This window comes from Sorex fumeus, unplaced genomic scaffold (genome assembly GCF_029834395.1).
Source record: "Sorex fumeus unplaced genomic scaffold, SorFum_2.1 ptg000006l, whole genome shotgun sequence".
Taxonomy (NCBI): Eukaryota; Metazoa; Chordata; class Mammalia; order Eulipotyphla; family Soricidae; genus Sorex; species Sorex fumeus.
The window spans coordinates 1274973-1294475 of record NW_026606063.1 but is presented as its reverse complement, the minus strand read 5'-3'; the positions used below and the strand labels follow the sequence as shown (position 1 = coordinate 1294475).

General features: G+C 60.7%; 2 protein-coding genes across 2 annotated transcripts in view; one reads left to right on the top strand and one right to left on the bottom strand.

Moving 5' to 3' along the window:
- Positions 1 to 19503, bottom strand: part of HEATR5B (HEAT repeat containing 5B) — a 254056-nt gene that overhangs the window by 50589 nt on the left and 183964 nt on the right. The gene's annotated exons all lie outside the window — the stretch shown is intronic.
- VIT (vitrin) overlaps positions 2675 to 19503 on the top strand; it is a 31089-nt gene continuing 14260 nt past the window's right edge. Inside the window, exons 1-7 of the mRNA XM_056125709.1 lie at positions 2675 to 2723; positions 3514 to 3561; positions 7628 to 7693; positions 12817 to 12973; positions 14341 to 14474; positions 16918 to 16989; positions 18163 to 18309. Coding sequence (XP_055981684.1) covers positions 2675 to 2723; positions 3514 to 3561; positions 7628 to 7693; positions 12817 to 12973; positions 14341 to 14474; positions 16918 to 16989; positions 18163 to 18309 — 673 coding nt within the window. The remainder of the gene's footprint in view (positions 2724 to 3513; positions 3562 to 7627; positions 7694 to 12816; positions 12974 to 14340; positions 14475 to 16917; positions 16990 to 18162; positions 18310 to 19503) is intronic.

The following is a 19503-nucleotide window of genomic DNA, read 5'->3' as shown; positions in this document are numbered from 1 at the left end:
AAATGACACTCCTGCCGGGTGTCATTTCCAAACTACGACCCAACTATGCAAGTGCCGAAGGGCCAAGTAGGGTGCTGGCTCTTGGTATTTCTATTTCGAGGCACTTTCTTACTTACTAACCCTGATACCTTTTGTCTAAGGAGCAGCCTGGACATCAAGCCTTAAGAAACAGAAATACTGGAAAGACATATATAGGCTGGAGCGATAGCACAGCGGTAGGGCATTTGCCTTGCACGCAGCCGACATGGCCGACCCGAGTTCGATTCCTCCGCCCCTCTCGGAGAGCCCAGCAAGCTACTGAGAGTATCTCGCCCACACGGCAGAGCCTGGCAAGCTCCCTGTGACGTATTCGATATGCCAGACACAGTAACAACAAAGTCTCCGATGGAGACGTTACTGGGTCCGCTCGAGCAAATTGATGAACAACGGGAGGACAGTGATATATATATATATATATATATATATATATATATATATATATATAAACTTTGTTGAATCACTGTGAGATAGTTACAAGCTTTCATGTTTGGGTTACAATCACACAATGATCAAACACTCATCCCTCCACCAGTGTACATTCCCCACGACCAATATCCCCAGTATACCCCCGCTTTCCCACCCTTCCTCTGCCTCCATGGCAGACATGATTCCCCATAATCTCTCTCTACTTTTGGGCATTATGGTTTTCAGTACAGACCCTGAGAGGTTACCATGTTTGGTCCTTTATCCACTTTCTGCACACATCTCCCATCCCGACCGATTCCTCCAGCCATCTTTTTCTTAGCGATCCCTTCTCTATTCCAGCTGCCTTCTCCCCTTTGCTCATGAGACAAGCTTCCAGCTACGGAGCAATCTATCTGTCCAGTGTATCTACAGTCCTTAGGTGTCAGCTCATGTTATGTTGTTTTATACTCCACAAATGAATGCAGTCCTTCTATGTCTGTCCCTCTCGTTCTGACTCATTTCACTTAGTATGATACTCTCCAAGACATATACATTTTTTTAAAATGGGATTGGAACCGTGTTTCATGCCATTTACAAAAGTAGACTCACAGTGGATGAAAGTCCTTGAGATTAGACCATAATCCAAGAAATGCATCAAGGAAAACATAGGCAGGACTCCCCAGGAACTGGACCTCCCAGGGTGTTCAACGGCAGAGACAGCGAAATCAAAAGAAGCCATGGAGCCGCGTCGGTTAAAGGCTTCTTCACGCGGAAAGAAGCTCAAGCTGAAATAAGAAGACACCCTGCAGGGGCTGGAGCAATAGCACAGCGGGTAGGGCGTCTGCCTTGCACGCAGCCGACCCTGGTTCGATTCCCAGCATCCCATATGGTCCCCTGAGCACCGCCAGGAATAATTCCTGAGTGCAGAGCCAGGAGCAACCCCTGTGCATCGCCGGGTGTGACCCAAAAAGCAAAAAATAAATAAATAAATAAATAAAGTTAAAAAAAAAAAAAGAAGACACCCTGCAGAACGGGAGCAGAACATCCGCACACAAGACCTGAGAGGAAAGGCTGACATCCAGGATCCGTCAAGCATTCACAGAGCTCAACGTCAAGCAGTCCAACAACCCCATCCAAAAGAGCGGGACGGGGGCTGGAGCGATAGCACAGCGGGGAGGGCGTTTGCCTTGCACGCGGCCGACCTGGGTTCGATTCCCAGCATCCCATATGGTCCCCTGAGCACCGCCAGGGGTGATTCCTGAACACAGAGCCAGGAGTAACCCCTGTGCATTGCCGGGTGTGACCCGAAAAGCAAAAGAAAAAAAAAAAGGGAAGAGGAGGTGAACAGACACTTTCCCAGAGAAGACATGAAACTGGCTGGAAGGCTCCTGAGAAGGCGTCATCGTCACTGGGGTTAGGGAAATGCAGATCAAAGCAGAGCTGAGGTAGCCTCTCACGCCAGGAGAATGGCACACGGCAAAACGTGTGCAAACCGCCGTTGCAGGCGGCGTCGTGGAGAGGAAGGACCCTCACCCACTGTTCGTGGGAAGGCCGTCGGCTCAGCCTCCATGGGAAGCGACAAGGAGATCGCTCAGGAAAAAATGGGAATAGAATAGAATTCCTGGGGCTGGAGCGATAGCACAGCAGGTCGGGCTTTTGCCATGCACACGGCTGACCTGGGTTTGATTCCCAGCATCCCATAGGGTCCCCTGAGCACCGCTAGGAGGAATTCCTGAGAGCAGAGCCAGGAGGAACCCCTGAGCATCGCCGGGTGTGTCCCTAAAAATATATTCTTTAAAAAAAAAAAGAACAGAATTCCCACAGGGTCTGGCTTCTCGGCCTCTACCCCCCAAACACAGAAACACTAATTGGGAAGGGACTGTGTGTACCTGTGTGCAGCACAGCGCTCATGCATCAGCCAGGACATGGCACAGGCCGAATGTCCAACCACGGACGGGTGCACAAGGAGTCACGGCCACGTGCGGAACGGAACGTGATGCAGCGCCGGGAAAGACGAGCTCCACCTGCCTCTACTGACGGGGAGAAAAGGGTGTCAGGAAAGGGAACAGAACGATCCCCCTCGTCCGCGGGATTTAAAGACGCACAGTGCGGGACCGACAAGTCACCAAAGGCCACGAGGTGGAAGGGCGGCCCACACAGATGAGATTGTGGCGTGCGCAGGGGCGGGGCTGAGGGACCGGGTGGGAGGAAGTGGCCTCTGGCGTTATGAATGAATGATCCCAGACCCTCGGAACGATACTGTAACCGTTGCGAGTACGGTAACGATACTGTAACTGCCGCATGTCAGCAGAGACTTGGTCTTGGAGCTCTCCTGTGACACTAACCGAGAACAAGCCTGGGAGGCAGCCCCACCACCCCCCGTCAAATGCCCCCCCTCTCACCCCCCACCCAGCCACGGCCCGGACCCTTGTTCCCACGTCCCAACCTCACCTTCTCCCCGACTGCGATGTGTAAGACACATTTCCTGATCCGACACCAACAAGTCCAACAACCCCATTCAAAAGTGAGCAGACCCTTTCCAAAGGGAAAGAGGACGTATCCTCGCTGAGGAGACCTAGTCATCTAACGGGAGTTTAATAAATTTATTGAGGGATTGTAAATGAATTATTTAGTTATGATCTAAAAACGTGCCCTAAATGCCATTGGGACTTTTTTTTGGGGGGGGGAAACCTGATTGAACAGAATGTTAAAATTTGAATTTTTTTTTTCTCTGTCAGTTTGGTAAAGACTATCTCCGCGGAATAGGAGCTGGGGCTCAGGAAGGTTCTGAGAGAGCAGAGCCGCAGGGCCTGAGCTGCGCTGTCTCGGCGCCTGCTCTGGGGAACCCGGGCCGCGGGCCGTAGGCTACCGTGGGAAGCTCAGATGTAGGACCACGGACTGCTGTGGAGCAATGCAAAGTGAGGTGCTCCCTGCACTCCTCCCCACACACGCGCGCGCGCGCGCACACACACACACACACACACACACACACACACACACACACACACACGCGTGCTTCCGGGCCCATGCAGAGCTCTTGGCTGGCCTGACGTCCTTCTCTCTCCCCAGGACTGGCTGTGCTCACCATGAAGGCGGCAGCTCTGGAAACGCTCCTGGGTAAGTGCTTTTCTGTGCGCGTCTGCTGATGCGCTTAACATTCTCCTGCGAGCCCAAGAGCCCTCCCTCCCAGAAAACGGTGCCAGGCAGACAGATAAGCAGCGCGGGCTCCACCTGCAGTGCTCATTACGGAGGGCTGGGAAGCTGCTGGGGGACACACACGAGGGTTTCCGCTCTCTGTCACCTCTCTGTAGGAGAGCGTCCAGAAAGCAAATCTGAAAATTCTGAGTTAGGGGCCTCTCCATTTCTTCCTCCTAATTTCTTAATGTCTCAAAGAGTTTCTCATATGACCGACAGGCCACCAGTGATCATTTTAGAGATGAAGTTTGTTTCTTTTTTTTCCCTTCCTGGTTTTGGGGCCAGCCCTGCAGTGCTCAGGGCTCACTCTGGCTCTGCACTCAGGGTCACCCCGGGGGCTCGAGGGGCCATAGGGGGTACTGAGGATGGAACCCAGGTCAGTCACATGCCAGGCCAGTGCCCGCCTGCTGGACCATTGCCCCAGCCCTGGATGTGGAGTTTTTAAATGAATCTGTCAGCACCAACGACCCTGGGCACTGGGGGAATCTTATGGATGGACACGTGTGATCCTGTCTGGATATGTGTGTACATGTGTCTGTGCGTAGTAGACATGCATGTGTGTGCACTGACTGTCTAGTGTCCATGCGTGATTGTGTACGCACGCAGTGTGTCCGCATGTGTGTATTTGTGTGTAGAAGATCGGTGCGTATGGAAATGTCCGTGAGTCTATGTGTGCCTACGTTTATGCATTCCTATGTGTTTACATACGTGTGTGTGTCTGCATGTGTGCAAGAAAAGCAGCTCTGGGACTCCGTGCTGAGCTGCGTGTGGGGGAGGGTCTGGCCACCGTTGGAAGGGCGGGTGGGGAGAGGCCTCGTCCCCGCTCTGGGTGCTGGGGCCCCACTGAGCGGGTGGCCTTGGGGCTGCTCTGAGGACACCGGCTGAGGGGTCCTGGCAGAGGGACGATTGTGCCTGGGGTGAGGGACTTCTCCGTCCCGCCCCCGCCCAGGCCCCACACGCAGGGGCGGCCCCGGCCTGAGACTCCCACAGGGCAGGTTCATGCTAGCACCCTCGGGACACAGCCCTGCCCTGGGCGGAGGCCTCTCGGGGGCCGCTGGGGATGGGAAGAGCGGCCCTCAGGACAGGCAGGCCTGGCTCTCCACACTCACCCCTGCCCTCCCACACTCAGCCCCGCTCACGTTTCCCATGGCCAGGGATGCGGCTCAGTGCCAGAGTACTTGCCCCGGGTTCGATCCCCCAAGTAGGAAATAACCCCCCAAGCTCGCCTGGGCCCCTTCTCCTCGGCTGGGCCCCCTCCTCGGTGCTCCCCTGCTGCCTAGGTCAGGCCTCAGCTGGTTCAGAGCCGCGGGTCACCCAGCAGATGTTGCTGCTTCTTCCTTCAAAGCCTGGAGCCCATTTGAGCACTTTTTAAAATTTGCTCTTGTTTTGGGGCTCCACCACACAGTGCTCAGGGCTGACTTCTGGCCTTGAGCTCAGAGGTTCGTATGGGACCCCGGGAATCGCCCCTGGGTCAGTTTCACCCAAGCGCCCTACGCACCGGGCTGCCTCTCCGGCCCTCGATGCAAGAACTCTAAAATCCACTTAGGTCGTGGACAGGCATTTCCGTCCTGCTCAAAAACCGCCATCGACACGTCGACGCCAAACGTCTCCTCGTGAAGCTCCACATACCCTCATCACCCCCCCCCCAGCTCTGCCAGAAGGGGTTCTTGGGAAAGGGGTGAAGACCTGGGTGCTGAAGGTGTCCCCTACCGATGCGGGCGAGGGTGGGAAGAGACTGGCAAGGAAGGAGAGTGAGAGAGAGACAGAGACAGGGAGAGACAGAGACTGAGGCAGAGACAGAGACAGAGAGAGACAGAGAGACAAAGACTGAAGCAGAGACAGAGACAGAGAGACAGAGACAGAGGCAAGACAGAGACAGAGGCAGAGACAGAGACAGAGAGACAGAGACTGAGATAGAGGCAGAGATAGAGAGAGAGACAGAGAGACAAAGACTGAGGCAAAGGCAGAGATAGAGACAGAGACAGAGAGAGACAGAGAAACAAAGACTGAGGCAGAGACAGAGACAGAGAGACAGAGACTGAGACAGAGACTGAGGCAGAGACAGAGACAGAGAGAGACAGAGAGACAGAGATTGAGTCAGAGATAGAGACAGAGAGAGACAGAGACTGAGGCAGAGGCAGAGACAGAGACAGAGAGACAGAGGCAGAGACAGAGACAGAGAGACAGAGACTGAGGCAGAGACAGAGGCAGAGAGAGACAGAGAGACAGAGATTGAGTCAGAGATAGAGACAGAGAGAGGCAGAGGCAGAGATAGAGACAGAGACAGAGAGACAAAGACTGAAGCAGAGACAGAGACAGAGAGACAGAGACAGAGGCAAGACAGAGACAGAGAGACAGAGGCAGAGACAGAGACAGAGGCAAGACAGAGACAGAGAGACAGAGACTGAGGCAGAGGCAGAGGCAGAGACAGAGACAGAGAGACAAAGACTGAGGCAAAGACAGAGACAGAGAGACAGAGACTGAGGCAGAAACAGAGACAGAGAGACAGAGACTGAGGCAGAGACAGAGACAGAGAGACAGAGACTGAGACAGAGACAGAGGCAAGACAGAGACAGAGAGACAGAGACTGAGGCAGAGGCAGAGGCAGAGACAGAGACAGAGAGACAGAGAGACAAAGACTGAGGCAAAGACAGAGACAGAGAGACAGAGACTGAGGCAGAGACAGAGACAGAGAGACAGAGACTGAGACAGAGACTGAGGCAGAGACAGAGACAGAGAGACAGAGACTGAGGCAGAGGCAGAGGCAGAGACAGAGACAGAGAGAGACAGAGAGACAAAGACTGAGGCAAAGACAGAGACAGAGAGACAGAGACTGAGGCAGAGACAGAGACAGAGAGACAGAGACTGAGACAGAGACTGAGGCAGAGACAGAGACAGAGAGACAGAGACTGAGGCAGAGGCAGAGGCAGAGACAGAGACAGAGAGACAGAGAGACAAAGACTGAGGCAAAGACAGAGACAGAGAGACAGAGACTGAGGCAGAGACAGAGACAGAGAGACAGAGACTGAGACAGAGACTGAGGCAGAGACAGAGACAGAGAGACAGAGACTGAGGCAGAGGCAGAGGCAGAGACAGAGACAGAGAGAGACAGAGAGACAAAGACTGAGGCAAAGACAGAGACAGAGAGACAGAGACTGAGGCAGAGACAGAGACAGAGAGACAGAGACTGAGACAGAGACTGAGGCAGAGACAGAGACAGAGAGACAGAGACTGAGGCAGAGGCAGAGGCAGAGACAGAGGCAGAGACAGAGACAGAGAGACAGAGACTGAGGCAAAGACAGAGACAGAGAGACAGAGACTGAGGCAGAGACAGAGACAGAGAGACAGAGACTGAGACAGAGACTGAGGCAGAGACAGAGACAGAGAGACAGAGACTGAGGCAGAGGCAGAGGCAGAGACAGAGACAGAGAGAGACAGAGAGACAAAGACTGAGGCAAAGACAGAGACAGAGAGACAGAGACTGAGGCAGAGACAGAGACAGAGAGACAGAGACTGAGACAGAGACTGAGGCAGAGACAGAGACAGAGAGACAGAGACTGAGGCAGAGGCAGAGGCAGAGACAGAGGCAGAGACAGAGACAGAGAGACAGAGACTGAGGCAAAGACAGAGACAGAGAGACAGAGACTGAGGCAGAGACAGAGACAGAGAGACAGAGACTGAGACAGAGACTGAGGCAGACACAGAGACAGAGAGACAGAGACTGAGGCAGAGACAGAGGCAGAGACAGAGGCAGAGAGAGCTCGCCGGCCTGCGGAAGGAAACAAGCCGGCAGGGCCTGTGCTTTTCAACCTTCGGCAGCTGTGGATCAGCACTGGCCCGTGGCTCAGTGGGCCGAGGTACTTGACCAGAAGGGCCCTTGGTCCCACCCGCCAGACGGCGCCACGTCCGGATGAAGCCTCCGCTGGGTCAACGAGAACGTTCTGGCGCCGGGCCGTTGATCGTGCATTCTCGCCTTCTCTTTGCGTAGTCTTGCTGGTGACCGGAATCCATTCGAACAAGGAGACGCCCAAGAAGAGCAGAAGGCCCAAGTTCAGTGAGTAGCATCGCGCCCCGGCCCCCATGGGCACGTGTGCCCCCTGCGAGCTTTTCTGGGTCCACGGGTCCCCCTGGAAGCGTTTCTGTCTGTCCACACGTGTTAGGAGCAAGCCTTGCCCGTCCCCTGCTTTGAGTCAAAGAGCCTTCAAGATGCAGTCGCCTGTCGGGGTCCGAGTTAAAGCCAGACGAGTGTGTCAGGGCCCAGGGCGATGTTCGGCGAGCAGGGCGCTGCCTTGATGTTCCATCCCGGCACCCACAGTCCCCGGGCCCCGCCAGGGGCCATCCCACAGTGGGACCATCCCAGCCAGGAGGTCCGAGTGCTGCCAGCTAGCTAGACTGGACAGTTGGAAGTGCGGAGCCCACCTCTAGCACTGCTCGAACCCAGGGCTCCCCCCGCAGTGTGGGGGTGGGGGTCCATCTCCAAGGCCTCATGGCTGAAGGCCGATGGCTCCCGGCTAACCCTGGAACCCCACTCCTTCCCTCGCAGAGTTCCCGGCTGCCACTGGCTTCAGGGGTTGATGCCAGGCAAGGCCCAAACAGCTACTAGGCAGGGGCAGCGGGAGAGCCAGGTCTGGGCTAGACCCCCACATCCACTAGCTCTGCCCTTGCTGTGACAGGCTCAACATCGACAAGGAGGGAAGAAAAGGCCCCAGGCAGCGGGTGGTGCTCATGTCAGCGTTAGGACAGGCCAGCTGGGATAGCGGGACCGTGTATCAGGGCAGGCTTCCTGGTAGAGGTGACCTGTCTTCTTGGATGTTTGAAGGACGGAATAGGGAGGAGTGAGGCGAATGGGAGGAGAAAGTGGGCTCTATCCTTCTCAAGAAGCATGCCCAGGGCCTGAGGGGAGAGAAAAAGTGCGGAAAGGAGGGTCGTCAAGGTGCAAAAGACTGTGTCCCCAACAGGGGCGAAGGGGCCCCGCGAAAGCCGTCACAGGCCGGGCCTGGGTCCTCCACGAACATTCATCCCATGAGCCTGTGGGCATGGGCCTCGCCAGGCAGCCTCTGAGGCCCGAGAGAGGCCCGGGGTGAGGACACGTCACCAGAGACAGAACTCTGGGTGGCTGCCCAGCACCGTGGCCAGTCCCCTGCAGACCGCTGGGGTGACTGAGTGCAGGGCCGGGAGTCGCCTTGAACGTCACCGGGTGTGGCCCCTGAGCCGACACAAACAGAGGCTAAGTCTGGTCGGGGCGATGCACACAGAGCCAGGGCTCATGGCCACAGCAGACACAGCAGGGCAGGCCAGGAGATGTGACCTTCCTCCCGGGCACCGTGCGGCCTTCCTGGGCGAGGAACTGTTGCCCTGGGCTACTTGGGGCTCGCTGGGTCCCCGGAAGAGAGGGGGAGTGAGGAGCAGGCGCCCACTGCCCTGCCAGCCCAGGGCCTCCCCCGCACTGGAGACTCAGCTCTCTGGGGGCCGGGAAGGGCCACAGCAGCCGCAGAGCTGAGGGTCAGCTGGAAACGCCTCCAGGAGGCGACTTTGGGAGGCCAGGCGACCCTCCGAGTCACACGGGGTGGGGACGGCGAGCAGACGCCCAGGCCGGGATTCTGAGATTGTCCCCCCAAGCCCCAGCCCCTGTGCCGTCGCCACCCACAACTGCCCCCTCCAGACGTGGTGGCGGGGGGACCCAAGGAGCCAGCCCCCCTTTAAGGAGGGTCCCGGGGAGCCAGCCCCCCTCTTGGGCGGGTCCCAGGAAGCCAGCCCCCCTTCTAAGGAGGAAGCCGGCCCCCTCTGAGGAAGGTCCCAGCTGGGCCGAGCAGAGTGACCTCGGGTGTTGCCGGAACCATCACGAGTGACCCACGCCCGAGCCTCCAGGGCCTGTCCGGTTCCGCTTACCGTCTTACCCCTTTGAGAAGGTGTCGGGGAAAAGTTTTCCCCAATGTGCCCAGTCACGTTGCGCACCAGGTCCGAGCAGACGTGGCGCGAAGGATGATGGGCCGGCGGAGGGACCCCCTCCAGGAGCAGCTGCCGCTGTTCCCTTTGTTGCCAGATACACAGATGTTTCCTAGAAGGCCTCGGCTCACAGGAAGGTCCAGTCACAGAGAGCCCAGCCCCATGGGCCTCTCCCCTCTCCAACCCTGCCTTGCCCCGGTCCAATCCCCATCAAGGCTGGAGCTGCAGTGAGGGTCACCTGCTAAGTGTACGTGACCGTTTCTGTGTCCTGGGCTCACGTGACTAGGGGGTCGAGTGAGGCTCGAGGCCGGACACCCGGCGCTGGCTGGACCCCTGTTCTTGCCAACTCTGCCCAGATACTCCTCCTGTGAGGCTTCGCTTCTGGGCCGCCTTGCAGGTCGGTCTCATCTGCCCTAGTGCCTGTCACCGTGCTCCACATAAGAGTTTGGGCCCACCCATGTGCAGGTCTGGCACTGGGCCCTGAGGGGTCCCGTGTCCTTCCACTGGCCTCTCGCTGTCCCTGTGTGTATGTCCATGCTCTCGAGGCCCTGCCGCGCTGGCCCAGCTGGTGTGTGGCACCCGTGCCCCCCCCTCTGGGCACAGCTCCTGCTACCTCAGCCTTGCCTTGTCCCCGGCCCAGCGCCCGCGGGTGCTCCTCCTGCCACCTGTCAGGGTGCAAGCTTGGCCCGAAGCGGTGAGTTGCCTGGTCTGTGGCTCTTTCCGTGTCGGTATCCCTGACCCTCTCCCCAGGGTCCGGCTGGCACCCCCGGGTGGTGTTGGCAAGACTGACAGGCTGGCTGTCTTCGCTACTATTACCTGACTCCCCTCCCCGGCCCCGAACACCCCCGGCCTGGCCCCCTGCACCCCCGAGGATGTTTCTGGGCTGCCCAGAGGCAGTTCCCTCGGAGAAGTCCTCTTTCTGAGGACAGACGTGGGGGAGAGGCGGCAGGTGGGCGTACAGTGGTGCAGAACGGTCTTTTCCCTGGCATTGGAGTGGCAGCCCGGAGAGGCCGGGAAGGGTGAGAGAAAGCGCTACTATGCAGAGGGGAGGGCGCCCGCCTGGGACACGGCACCCCACAGGGTTCTCCAAGCCCACCAGGAGTGAGCCCTGAGCACGGGGGGGGGGGGGGTGGTGCCAAGGAAAACACCGCAAGGGAAACGCTGTTTCCTAACCCCCCCCCCCCACGACAACTGCGGTCCCCTGCAGCTCTGCTCTCTCCAGTTTCCTTCTTTATGCAAATGTGACAAACATCCGATGGACAGGCCGCCCCAGCACCCTCCTTCACGCGTCCCTGAGCCCAGGGCTGGGTTCATCCCTCCCCCCAACTTCGTGTCACTGAAGGTCCGGCTGCCCTGGGCCCAGCCAGTCGGGGGACCAGAGATACAGCAGGCAGAGGCTCTATGGGATGAGCCTCTAGTGGCCGAGAAACCAAGCGTGCCCGGTGCCCCGGGCCCTGAGCTTCCCCGCTGCCCGCACAGCGCACTGGCCCAGTGGGCGAGACACACCAAGAGATGGTGGAAGGACCAAGCCCGCCCCTTGGGTCCCAGGAAGCCCAGGATCTCGGGGTGGGGGGCCAACGTCGCCCCCGCTGAAGCCCAGGTCCGAGTCCGGTTCTGCTTCAGACCACGCTGGTGTGAGGCGGGGTGGCGGGGGAGGGGCGTCCATCAGGGCCGGGGCGGCCAGCAGGAGGGAGGAGCAGCCAGTGGAGCGGGCGCACCCCAAGACCAAGCCGGTCCCTGATTTCGGGGAGCCCACGTGGCACCCTCAGCCCCCAAAATGCCTCAAGAGCCTCTGACGCGGGCTCAGAGCAGCCTTGAGGGTCAGGACGGAAAAGAGGGAAAAGAAAAGAACTGAGGGCCGAGGGCTGCCGTGGGGGCCCGGAACCCCGAGTCACGCCAGCTCCCCGGGAACGACCCTCACCAGCCCCCCGCCACGCGCCCCACCCCCGAGCGCAGAGACAGGCATGGGGGGGAGGAAACGACTGGTGTGCCCCCCCTTGGCTCGCTGGTGGGTGAGCGCGGGTTCGAGAGGCCGGCGCAGCTGGAAGGCATTAGCCGTGGACACCGGCCTGGGGGACGGCTGGCCTGGGGCCACCCCGGGTGTGATCAGAGGCTCTGAGCATGGCGGCCACCCACCGCCCGGCCCCAGAGGGGCCCTTTCGTGAGGCAGGCCCTCACCCACACCCCTGCTGCCGTCCTTCCCGCCATGCCCGCTCCTAGAAGGTTCTCTGCAGGACTCGGCTCCCGGAAGCTGCCCTCTGCCTGAGGTCTCCCGAGCCCGCCCAGGCTGAGCCGCCACAGGTCTCGTCTCTGCACCTCAGGGGACGCGCGTTTCAGCCCAGCGAGGCCCCAGCAGGGTCCCCAGGAGCTTGGTCTCCTGCCCGCCTCGGCCAGGGCCTCTGGGCCCAGCGCTGCCCCAGCTGGGAGGGGCTACGGGCGTCGGCTCCAGAGAGGACCCACCCAGGCAGCCCCCATCCGCCTGGGAACCAGGGACAGGGACAGGGCACCCTCCTGTCAGGAGGAGGGAGGAGGGAGGAGGGAGTCTCCCTTGGCTATCACACCCGGCCCTGAGCACTCTTGGGGAGCCAGCAGGGCAGGTTCACATGGATCTCCCCAACCCAAACTCAGGACACAGTGCTCCCACAGACACGCCCCACAGACCCATAGACACACAGACACACACACAACAGACACACAGACACACAAACACACCCATAGACACAGATACACACCTACAGACACTCACCCCTACAGACACATAGACACACACACAGACACACACCTACAGACACAGAGACATACACACACATAGACACACAGACATACACAGACACACAGACACACAGACACACACACATCCACACTCCCACAGACACACAGACACACACTCAGACCCGCCACATGCCGGGTGCCCGTGTGCCTGCAGCCCTCTCTGGCAGTGCCATTCCCCACCCCCTGTGGCGGGCAGCACCTCCTGTGTGGTCACTGCAGCTCTCAGCCCGGTCCAGGGGTCCGGGCGGCTGTGGGGTCCCTGCAGCCCCTTCCCAGTGGTGGCCCGAGGCTGGCGCGACACTCCGGTGTGGGACGCTGAGACGCGAGACGTGACAGGGCCGAGGCTCCTCTGCTCGTGCTCCCGACCGCGCGGGCGTTGGGCGAACCCGGGCTGGCTGCCTCCCCAGTCCCAGGGCTGCGGCCCCCAAGGTGTCAGCCGGACCCCACTTTGCCTTCCAGCCGCGCCCCAGATCGGCTGCGACGTCACGGCGGGGGAGATCCTGGACCCTGAGTTCGTGGTGAGGTGCCCGGCGGGCTGCGGAGACCCCGGATACCCGGTGCGGGGTCTTGGCCCCTACACGGCCCGCTCCAGTGTGTGCGCGGCTGCTGTCCACAGGTGGGTCGGGGCTGGGCGCGGGGGATCGCCCCTGCAGAGCTGTGTGTGGGGCTCCCAGCGGGGGCACCAGGCAGGAGCGGGGGAGGGGTTCCAGGCCAGAGCAGGGAGGGCGCCCGGGCCCTCGGGGGACGCCTCCATGCCCTCCCGCTCGTCCCCCGGGGTCAGCATCTCGGGGATATGGGCCCACCGTGGAGATGGGTGGCAGGAGACGCCCACCCTGTGTGATGGGCACAGACCTCACCGCCCCTCCCGACCCCTCCCAGCCCAACGCCCCTCCCCTCCAGAGGTGGAGGGGGCAGAAATCCCGGCGTCAGACCACAGTTCCAGAAACCGCAGTCTTGCCGCGGCCTAGGCAAGGGGGCTCCCCTGTGGGGCGGACGTGTCTGCAGCCACACCCTGCCAGATTCGCACCCGTCCTTGGCAGGAGCTGGAGCCCAGCGGTCTGTCGCCCCCAGTGGAGGTGGCCAGGTGGGAGGTTTCACTGTGGAGGCTCGGATGGTTCCGGCATAGGCTCCGGCTTTGGGTGCAGCTGACCAGGGCCTTCATGGCACCGCGGATGGTCCCCACCACCTCCAGGAGTAAGCGCCAAGCACAGACACGGGAGTGAGCCCCGAGCACTGCAGGGGAGTGGGACTGAGCATGCCGAGGGAAGGAAGCAAGAGGCAGGAGCTGAGGCCGAGTTCCGGCCCCTGACGGCCGTGAGGAGCGCCGGGATGGCCCGTGACTCAGCGCCAGGGCCCTGGGAGGGGGAGGCTGAGGCCAGCACCCACTCATCGCATCAACAGCATCTCCTCGCCTCCCCTCAAAGCGCAGACCCGGGGGAGAGGGGGTCAGAGCCACAGCCCGCAGGGCGCTGGGCTTACACGTAGCCCAGCCGGGGAGGATCCCCGGAGCCCGCCGGGAATAATCCCAGAGCACAGAGCCAGGAGTCAGCCCTGAGCACCATCAGGACTGCCCCAAAGAGCAAAAGAACAAAACACAAAAAGCTGAATTTGTATCAGCATGGTCTTTTTTTTTTTCTTTCTGGGTCACACCCGGCGATGTTCAGAGGTTCCTCCTGGTTCTGCACTCAGGAATTACTCCTGGCGGTGCTCGGGGGACCCTATGGGATGCTGGGAATCGAACCCGGATTGGCTGTGGGCAAGGCAAACACCTCCCCACTGGATCATCACTCCAGTCCCCAAAAGCCGAATTTGGAGATGAGGAGTTGAGGCCACCCCTGTCAGTGCTGGGGGGTTACTCCCAGTTTTGTGCTCAGGGGACCATGCAAACCCAGGGCTCAAACCCGGGTAACCCACAAGTGAGGGCCCTGGTGCCATCTGCCTGCACCTCACCAAGACGCTCTCTCTCTCTCTCTCTCCCGGTAGCGGCGTGCTCCCTCGCTCGGGAGGGAGGGTTCTTGTCCGGAAAGTGCCCGGGGAGTCGGACTCTGAAGGCGGCTACTCCAGCGGGGTCCAGGCGCTTTCCCTGCCGCACCAGGAGGGACTCTTCACTGTCGCAGGTGAGCCCGGGGACAGGCCAGCGGCTGGGGGCAAGAGCGTCTGCGCCTCTGGCAATTAGGGTCCCGCACCAGGAGCTTCTTCGATCAAGGCGGAAACCCGATGCAGAGCTAGGAAACAGCGCTCACCTCAGACGCAGCCCAGTGCAACCGCAGCCTTACTGCAGCCACGGGTGCGGGTGCCCCTCCAGGGCGGGGCCGCTCCAGACGTGGGCTGGGAGCGGGGCAGGGGGACAGGGCTGTGGGGTCCTTCTGAGCTTCGTGCCTTTCTTTGGCTGGTCTTTGCTTTGCTTTTCTTCCTTGGCGGAAGCTCCCCCAGCCTGTGCTCACCAGCCATCCTGGGTCAGCCTGGTGAGCCGGCAGGGTTCGAGGCGAAGGCTTCTAGAGGTGTCTCCTCTGGGCCTGAGGCCTTACCCCAGCGATGCACAGGGACCCAGAGGTCCCGCCGGGTGGGGATTGTGTCCAGTCATCAGAAAACATTCCAACATCTCCTCCTCCTCCTGGCCTTCCTCCTTCTCCTCCTCCTCCTCTTTTTCCTCGTCATCCTCCTCCTCCCCCTCCTCCTCCCCCTCCCCCTCCTCCTCCCCCTCCTCCCTCTTCTCCACCCTCGCCCAGCTCACCCGTTGCACTCGCCCTTGTTGTGTCTGTTCCAACAACTTTGACCTAGCAACGCTTCGTTTTGAGTCGTGAAGGGTGAAGTCCCACCCCGCTGCCAGGGCCGTGTCCCCCGTCACAGCCTCACGCACCTCCGTGGCCCCTGATGGGTCCGGCTTCATCGCTTTGGGCAGCCTCGGCCGAGCCGTCGGCTGACGCCAAACAGCCGGGGACAGAGGGGCTGGGACGATCTCACACAGTATCGTGGATTCTCTGGGGGTTTTCTTGGGTTTGGGCTTTTTTGGGGTTTTTTTTTGTGGTTTTGTTTTGGTTTTTGGGTCACACCTGGCGGTGCCCAGGGGTGACTCCTGGCTCTGCGCTCAGGAATTCCTCCTGGCGGGGCTCAGGGGACCATCTGGGATGCCATGGGGACAGCGTTGGAGTCTGCAGCAAATTCCACCCATGGTTTAGGCCCCCGTGCGTGACCCTGTGTCATGATGACCGGCGTCACCACGAATTAACACCGTGTCGTTTCTCCGGTATGTCAGCTCGTCCCTCCCCCTGCTCCCACCCTCTCCTTCCTAAGCCCCTCAGTGGAGAGACCCCGAGGGCTGAGCCTCGGACTCTTTTGTGGTTCGCTGTAGATATTGGACAGCAGCTGAGACACTCACAACCTCCCTCCCCTCCCCCACCCCTGCAAGGGTTGTGTTTTGTGGGGGTGGGCTGTGGGGGGGAGGGTGTCATACTCAGCCGGGGGCTGGCGCCAGGGGTCAGACTCAGGACCTGCAAGTAAGGGCTCTAACCACTGTGCTTCCCGCGGTCTCAGGGACATTTGGGTTTTCTGTGCGCTCTGGGCATCAAGAGACCCCTTCACGGAGTAAGAGTTTATTGAGCACCTACCACATGCTAGACTCTGCCCCAGCAGTGTCCTCCCTCCAGCCACCAGGGGCACCTGTGTCCTCCAGCCACTCTTCTGGGGGCAGGCGGCTATCTTGTGTGGTCAACCGGCCAGGGGACTGGAAAGAAAGGACGAGGGCCACGGTGCTAGTTCAGGACACTGCCAAGGTGGTCTAGTGATCCCCAGCACCGCCAGGCCCCAACGGCACTGCCCTGACCACGTGGGCCCTGCCCACCCCACATCCCGGCTGACTGGGAGAGGCGGGAGGCCCTGGGCAGCCCTGAGCACAGCCCCCTTCAGAAGTTTCCACTAAACACCTTCCTCTCCCCTCCTCTGCCCCCCGGGGCCACTCAGCGCTGGGGTCTGCGGTTCCCACCCTGCGGCTCTCATGCCGGGATTCGCCGGACCCCGGGGCCTGGGACGGGCCTCACCAGGCTCCACGGCGGGGACTGAGCCGAGGACGCGGCCGCCTGTGCCCTCTGCCGTGTGCCGCCTCGGACCTGGCTGAGCGAGGCTCCCTCCTTGCTATGGCCCCCGGGCACGGGGCGCACCAAGGCCAGAGGCCACTCGCTCCTGTCAGGGGTCCTGCCCTCAGGACACAGGGTGGATGTGGGGGGTGGGGGGGGCACCATAGCCAGCAGGTCCGAGGGAACGTCCAGCTCTGGGAGGAAAGAAACCGTTTTCTCCTCAGGGGCCGGAGCGACAGCAGAGGGAGGGCGTTTGCCTGGCACGTGGCTGACACGGGTTCCATCCCCAGCACCCCATGTGGACCCCTGAGCCCCGGCAGGACTGAGCACCTAACTGCGAGTCCACCCTGACAATCACTGAGGGTGGCCCCAACACAGAAGCAAGCTAAATCATTTCTTCCCTCCCTCTCTCTCCCTCTCTCTAACCCTTCCTCTCTATCCCTCTCTCTCTGTCTCTCTCTCTCTCTTCCCCCCTCCTCTCTCGCAGAAGGTAAACCCCGAGAAGGTGTGGCCTACCCCTCGTCTCTGACGTTCTCTTCATCTGCGTCTGACCATGCAGGTAGGTGCCCTCCTCAGGGACTCCTGGCTCAGAAACACTCTCCTGTTGGGAGAAGACATGGGAACCGCCCGCCCTGCACTGCCGACTCCAGGACGGCTTCCCGGATTTCAGACCGTGGTCCCGAGACCAGTCCAACAGGAGGGGCCGAAGAGGGAGGTTTCCCCTTAGTCTGCAGGGGGTGGGGTTGTTCTTAGAGTGCCGCTCTGACAGCATCCGTTTCTTTCTTTGTTTAGCTTTGAGGACACAGCAGTGATACCCAGGGCTTAGCTCACTCCCAGCAGTGCTCGGGGATCACATGGGATGCCGGGAATCGAACCCAGGCCGGCTGCGTTCAAGGCCAGCACCCTCCCCAATGCACCTCAGCCCCTCTTGGGGCATTTCTGGGTGAAGCAAGGGTGTGTCCTCGTGGGAGGACTCCTCCCCCCTCCATCTGCTCCTCCTCCCTGCACCACTTCCAGGAGCCTGTGGCCTGGATGCCTGGACGCTGCCTCCAGGGAGGCATCAGGATTTAACACACACAAGGCCAGGGCATGTCTGGGCGCATGAGGCTCTGGACCCCATCCCTGGCTGTCCTCCCAACGCTGCCCACCCCCCAAAAAAGCACAGGGGATGGGGAGGAGAGATAGTACACTGGGGGGGCACTTGCCTTGCACACAAGGTTCGATCCCAGCACTGCAGAGGGCAGAACCCCCCCCCCCCATAAAACAGCACAGAGGAGGCGGGGGGGAAGGTGGACCATGGGCGTTGGAGGGGCTGGAGATGGGAGGGTCTGGATGCAGGAGGGGAGGCCGGGGTCAAGAGCCCCCCTGTGGCCTGTCCCACCCGCGGGGACACGCACGGCTGTGAGCTCCGTGCCCTCCAGTCTCCCGCAGGTCCCTGGGGGCCAGCTCGTGTCCCCTTCTGGAACTGACGTCCACCCCGGTGCTGCGTGTGCTGACCAGGCCTCAGGCAGAGCGGAGGCCAGAGCTGGGCCCCAGGTCACAGCCAGGGAAGTCCCACGATCTGGCGGCTAGAGGTCCCACACAGGGGCCCACGGGAGCCCGGCCACCTGCTGTCGGCCCACGGACGCCTCCTGGCCCCGCGGCCATCCCTGGTGGCCAGTCTGTTCCAGGGCGTTTGCTGTGTTTTGTCCCCCGGGACTCGAGGGCGCTGCCTCACATGCTTTCCTTCCAGGGGAGACCATGAGAAGCCCCCAGAAGCCGGTCCCAGGGGCAACGGCTCCACCAGCCACCCTGACGCAGGTTCCGGGGTCCCCAGCGGCGGCAGCCACAAACAGCCCCCGGCCACCGGCACCCGCAGGACTAAGGAGCCCAGCGCGGGGTGAGTGGGGTGGGGTGAGCACTGCGTGGGGGAGACTGGGGGAGAAACTGCCCCGTGTGAGCCCCCCAGGGAGGCCTGGAGTATGACGCACCCCCACAATCATAATCGTGACCCGGCATATGGGGAACCCCACATCCACGCCAATTCCCCAGTATCTGCCAACGGCACGGCCGGGAAGGTCAGACTGAGGCCAACCCGGGGTTGCCCCGTTGCCAAGTCACCAGGTCTGGGGACGGGGTTTCCCTGGTCAAGTGTCCAGTCTGATGCAACTGACAAGCCAGGTAGCGCAGCGAGGGTCCCAGTCCCGAGAGGCCCCAGAAGACTCTGACACGCCCTAACTGATTGTTGTCAGCTCACAGCCGATGGACCCTCAGCCCGGCACAGGCTCGGGCAGAGTGGGGGCTTCACCCCGGCTCCAGCGTTGTCCCGGCTCCCCCAGACCCCAGATCTCTCGCACTGGCCTGGCCCCGCAGACTCTCGTTCCTTTCTCCCACCGCTGATCATGCAGCCACATCGCCGATTGTGTGGTTGGGACTCGAGTATTCGTGGTAGTCTGGAAGTTGCAGTGACACACGAGGCTGCTCACCCACGCCCTCGAAGGGCCCCCACTGCCCCGCTTGTCTCTTCTCTTCTGATCCTTTTCCTTTTTTTTTTTTTTTTTTGCTTTTTGGGGCTGGAGCAGTAGGGCACTTACCTTGCACGCAGCCAGCCCAGCCGAGCCAGGTTCGATTCCTCCGCCCCTCTCGGAGAGCCCGGCAAGCTACCGAGAGGATCTCGCCCATGCGGCAAAGCCTGGCAAGCTCCCCGTGGCATCTTCAAGATGCCAAACACAGTAGCAACAAGTCTCACGATGGAGACGTTACTAGTGCCCACTTGTGCAAATCGATGAACAATGGGAGGACGGTGCTACAGTGCTTTTTGGGTCCCACCTGGCGATGCTCAGGGGTTACTCCTGGCTCTGCACTCAGGAATCCCTCCTGGCGGTGCTCGGGGGACCCTATGGGATGCTGGGAATCGAACCTGGGTCAGCTGCGTGCAAGGCAAACGCCCTCCCCGCTGTGCTGTCGCTCCAGCCCCTGTCTGATCTGCTTCCCACCCCCCACCCCCCGTTCCCCCCAGCCCCGTTCCTTCCCTGTTTGCTCATGGCTCTGTCTCCCGTGCCGGGGGCCATCGTGGCTCTGCGTGGGTTCCCCG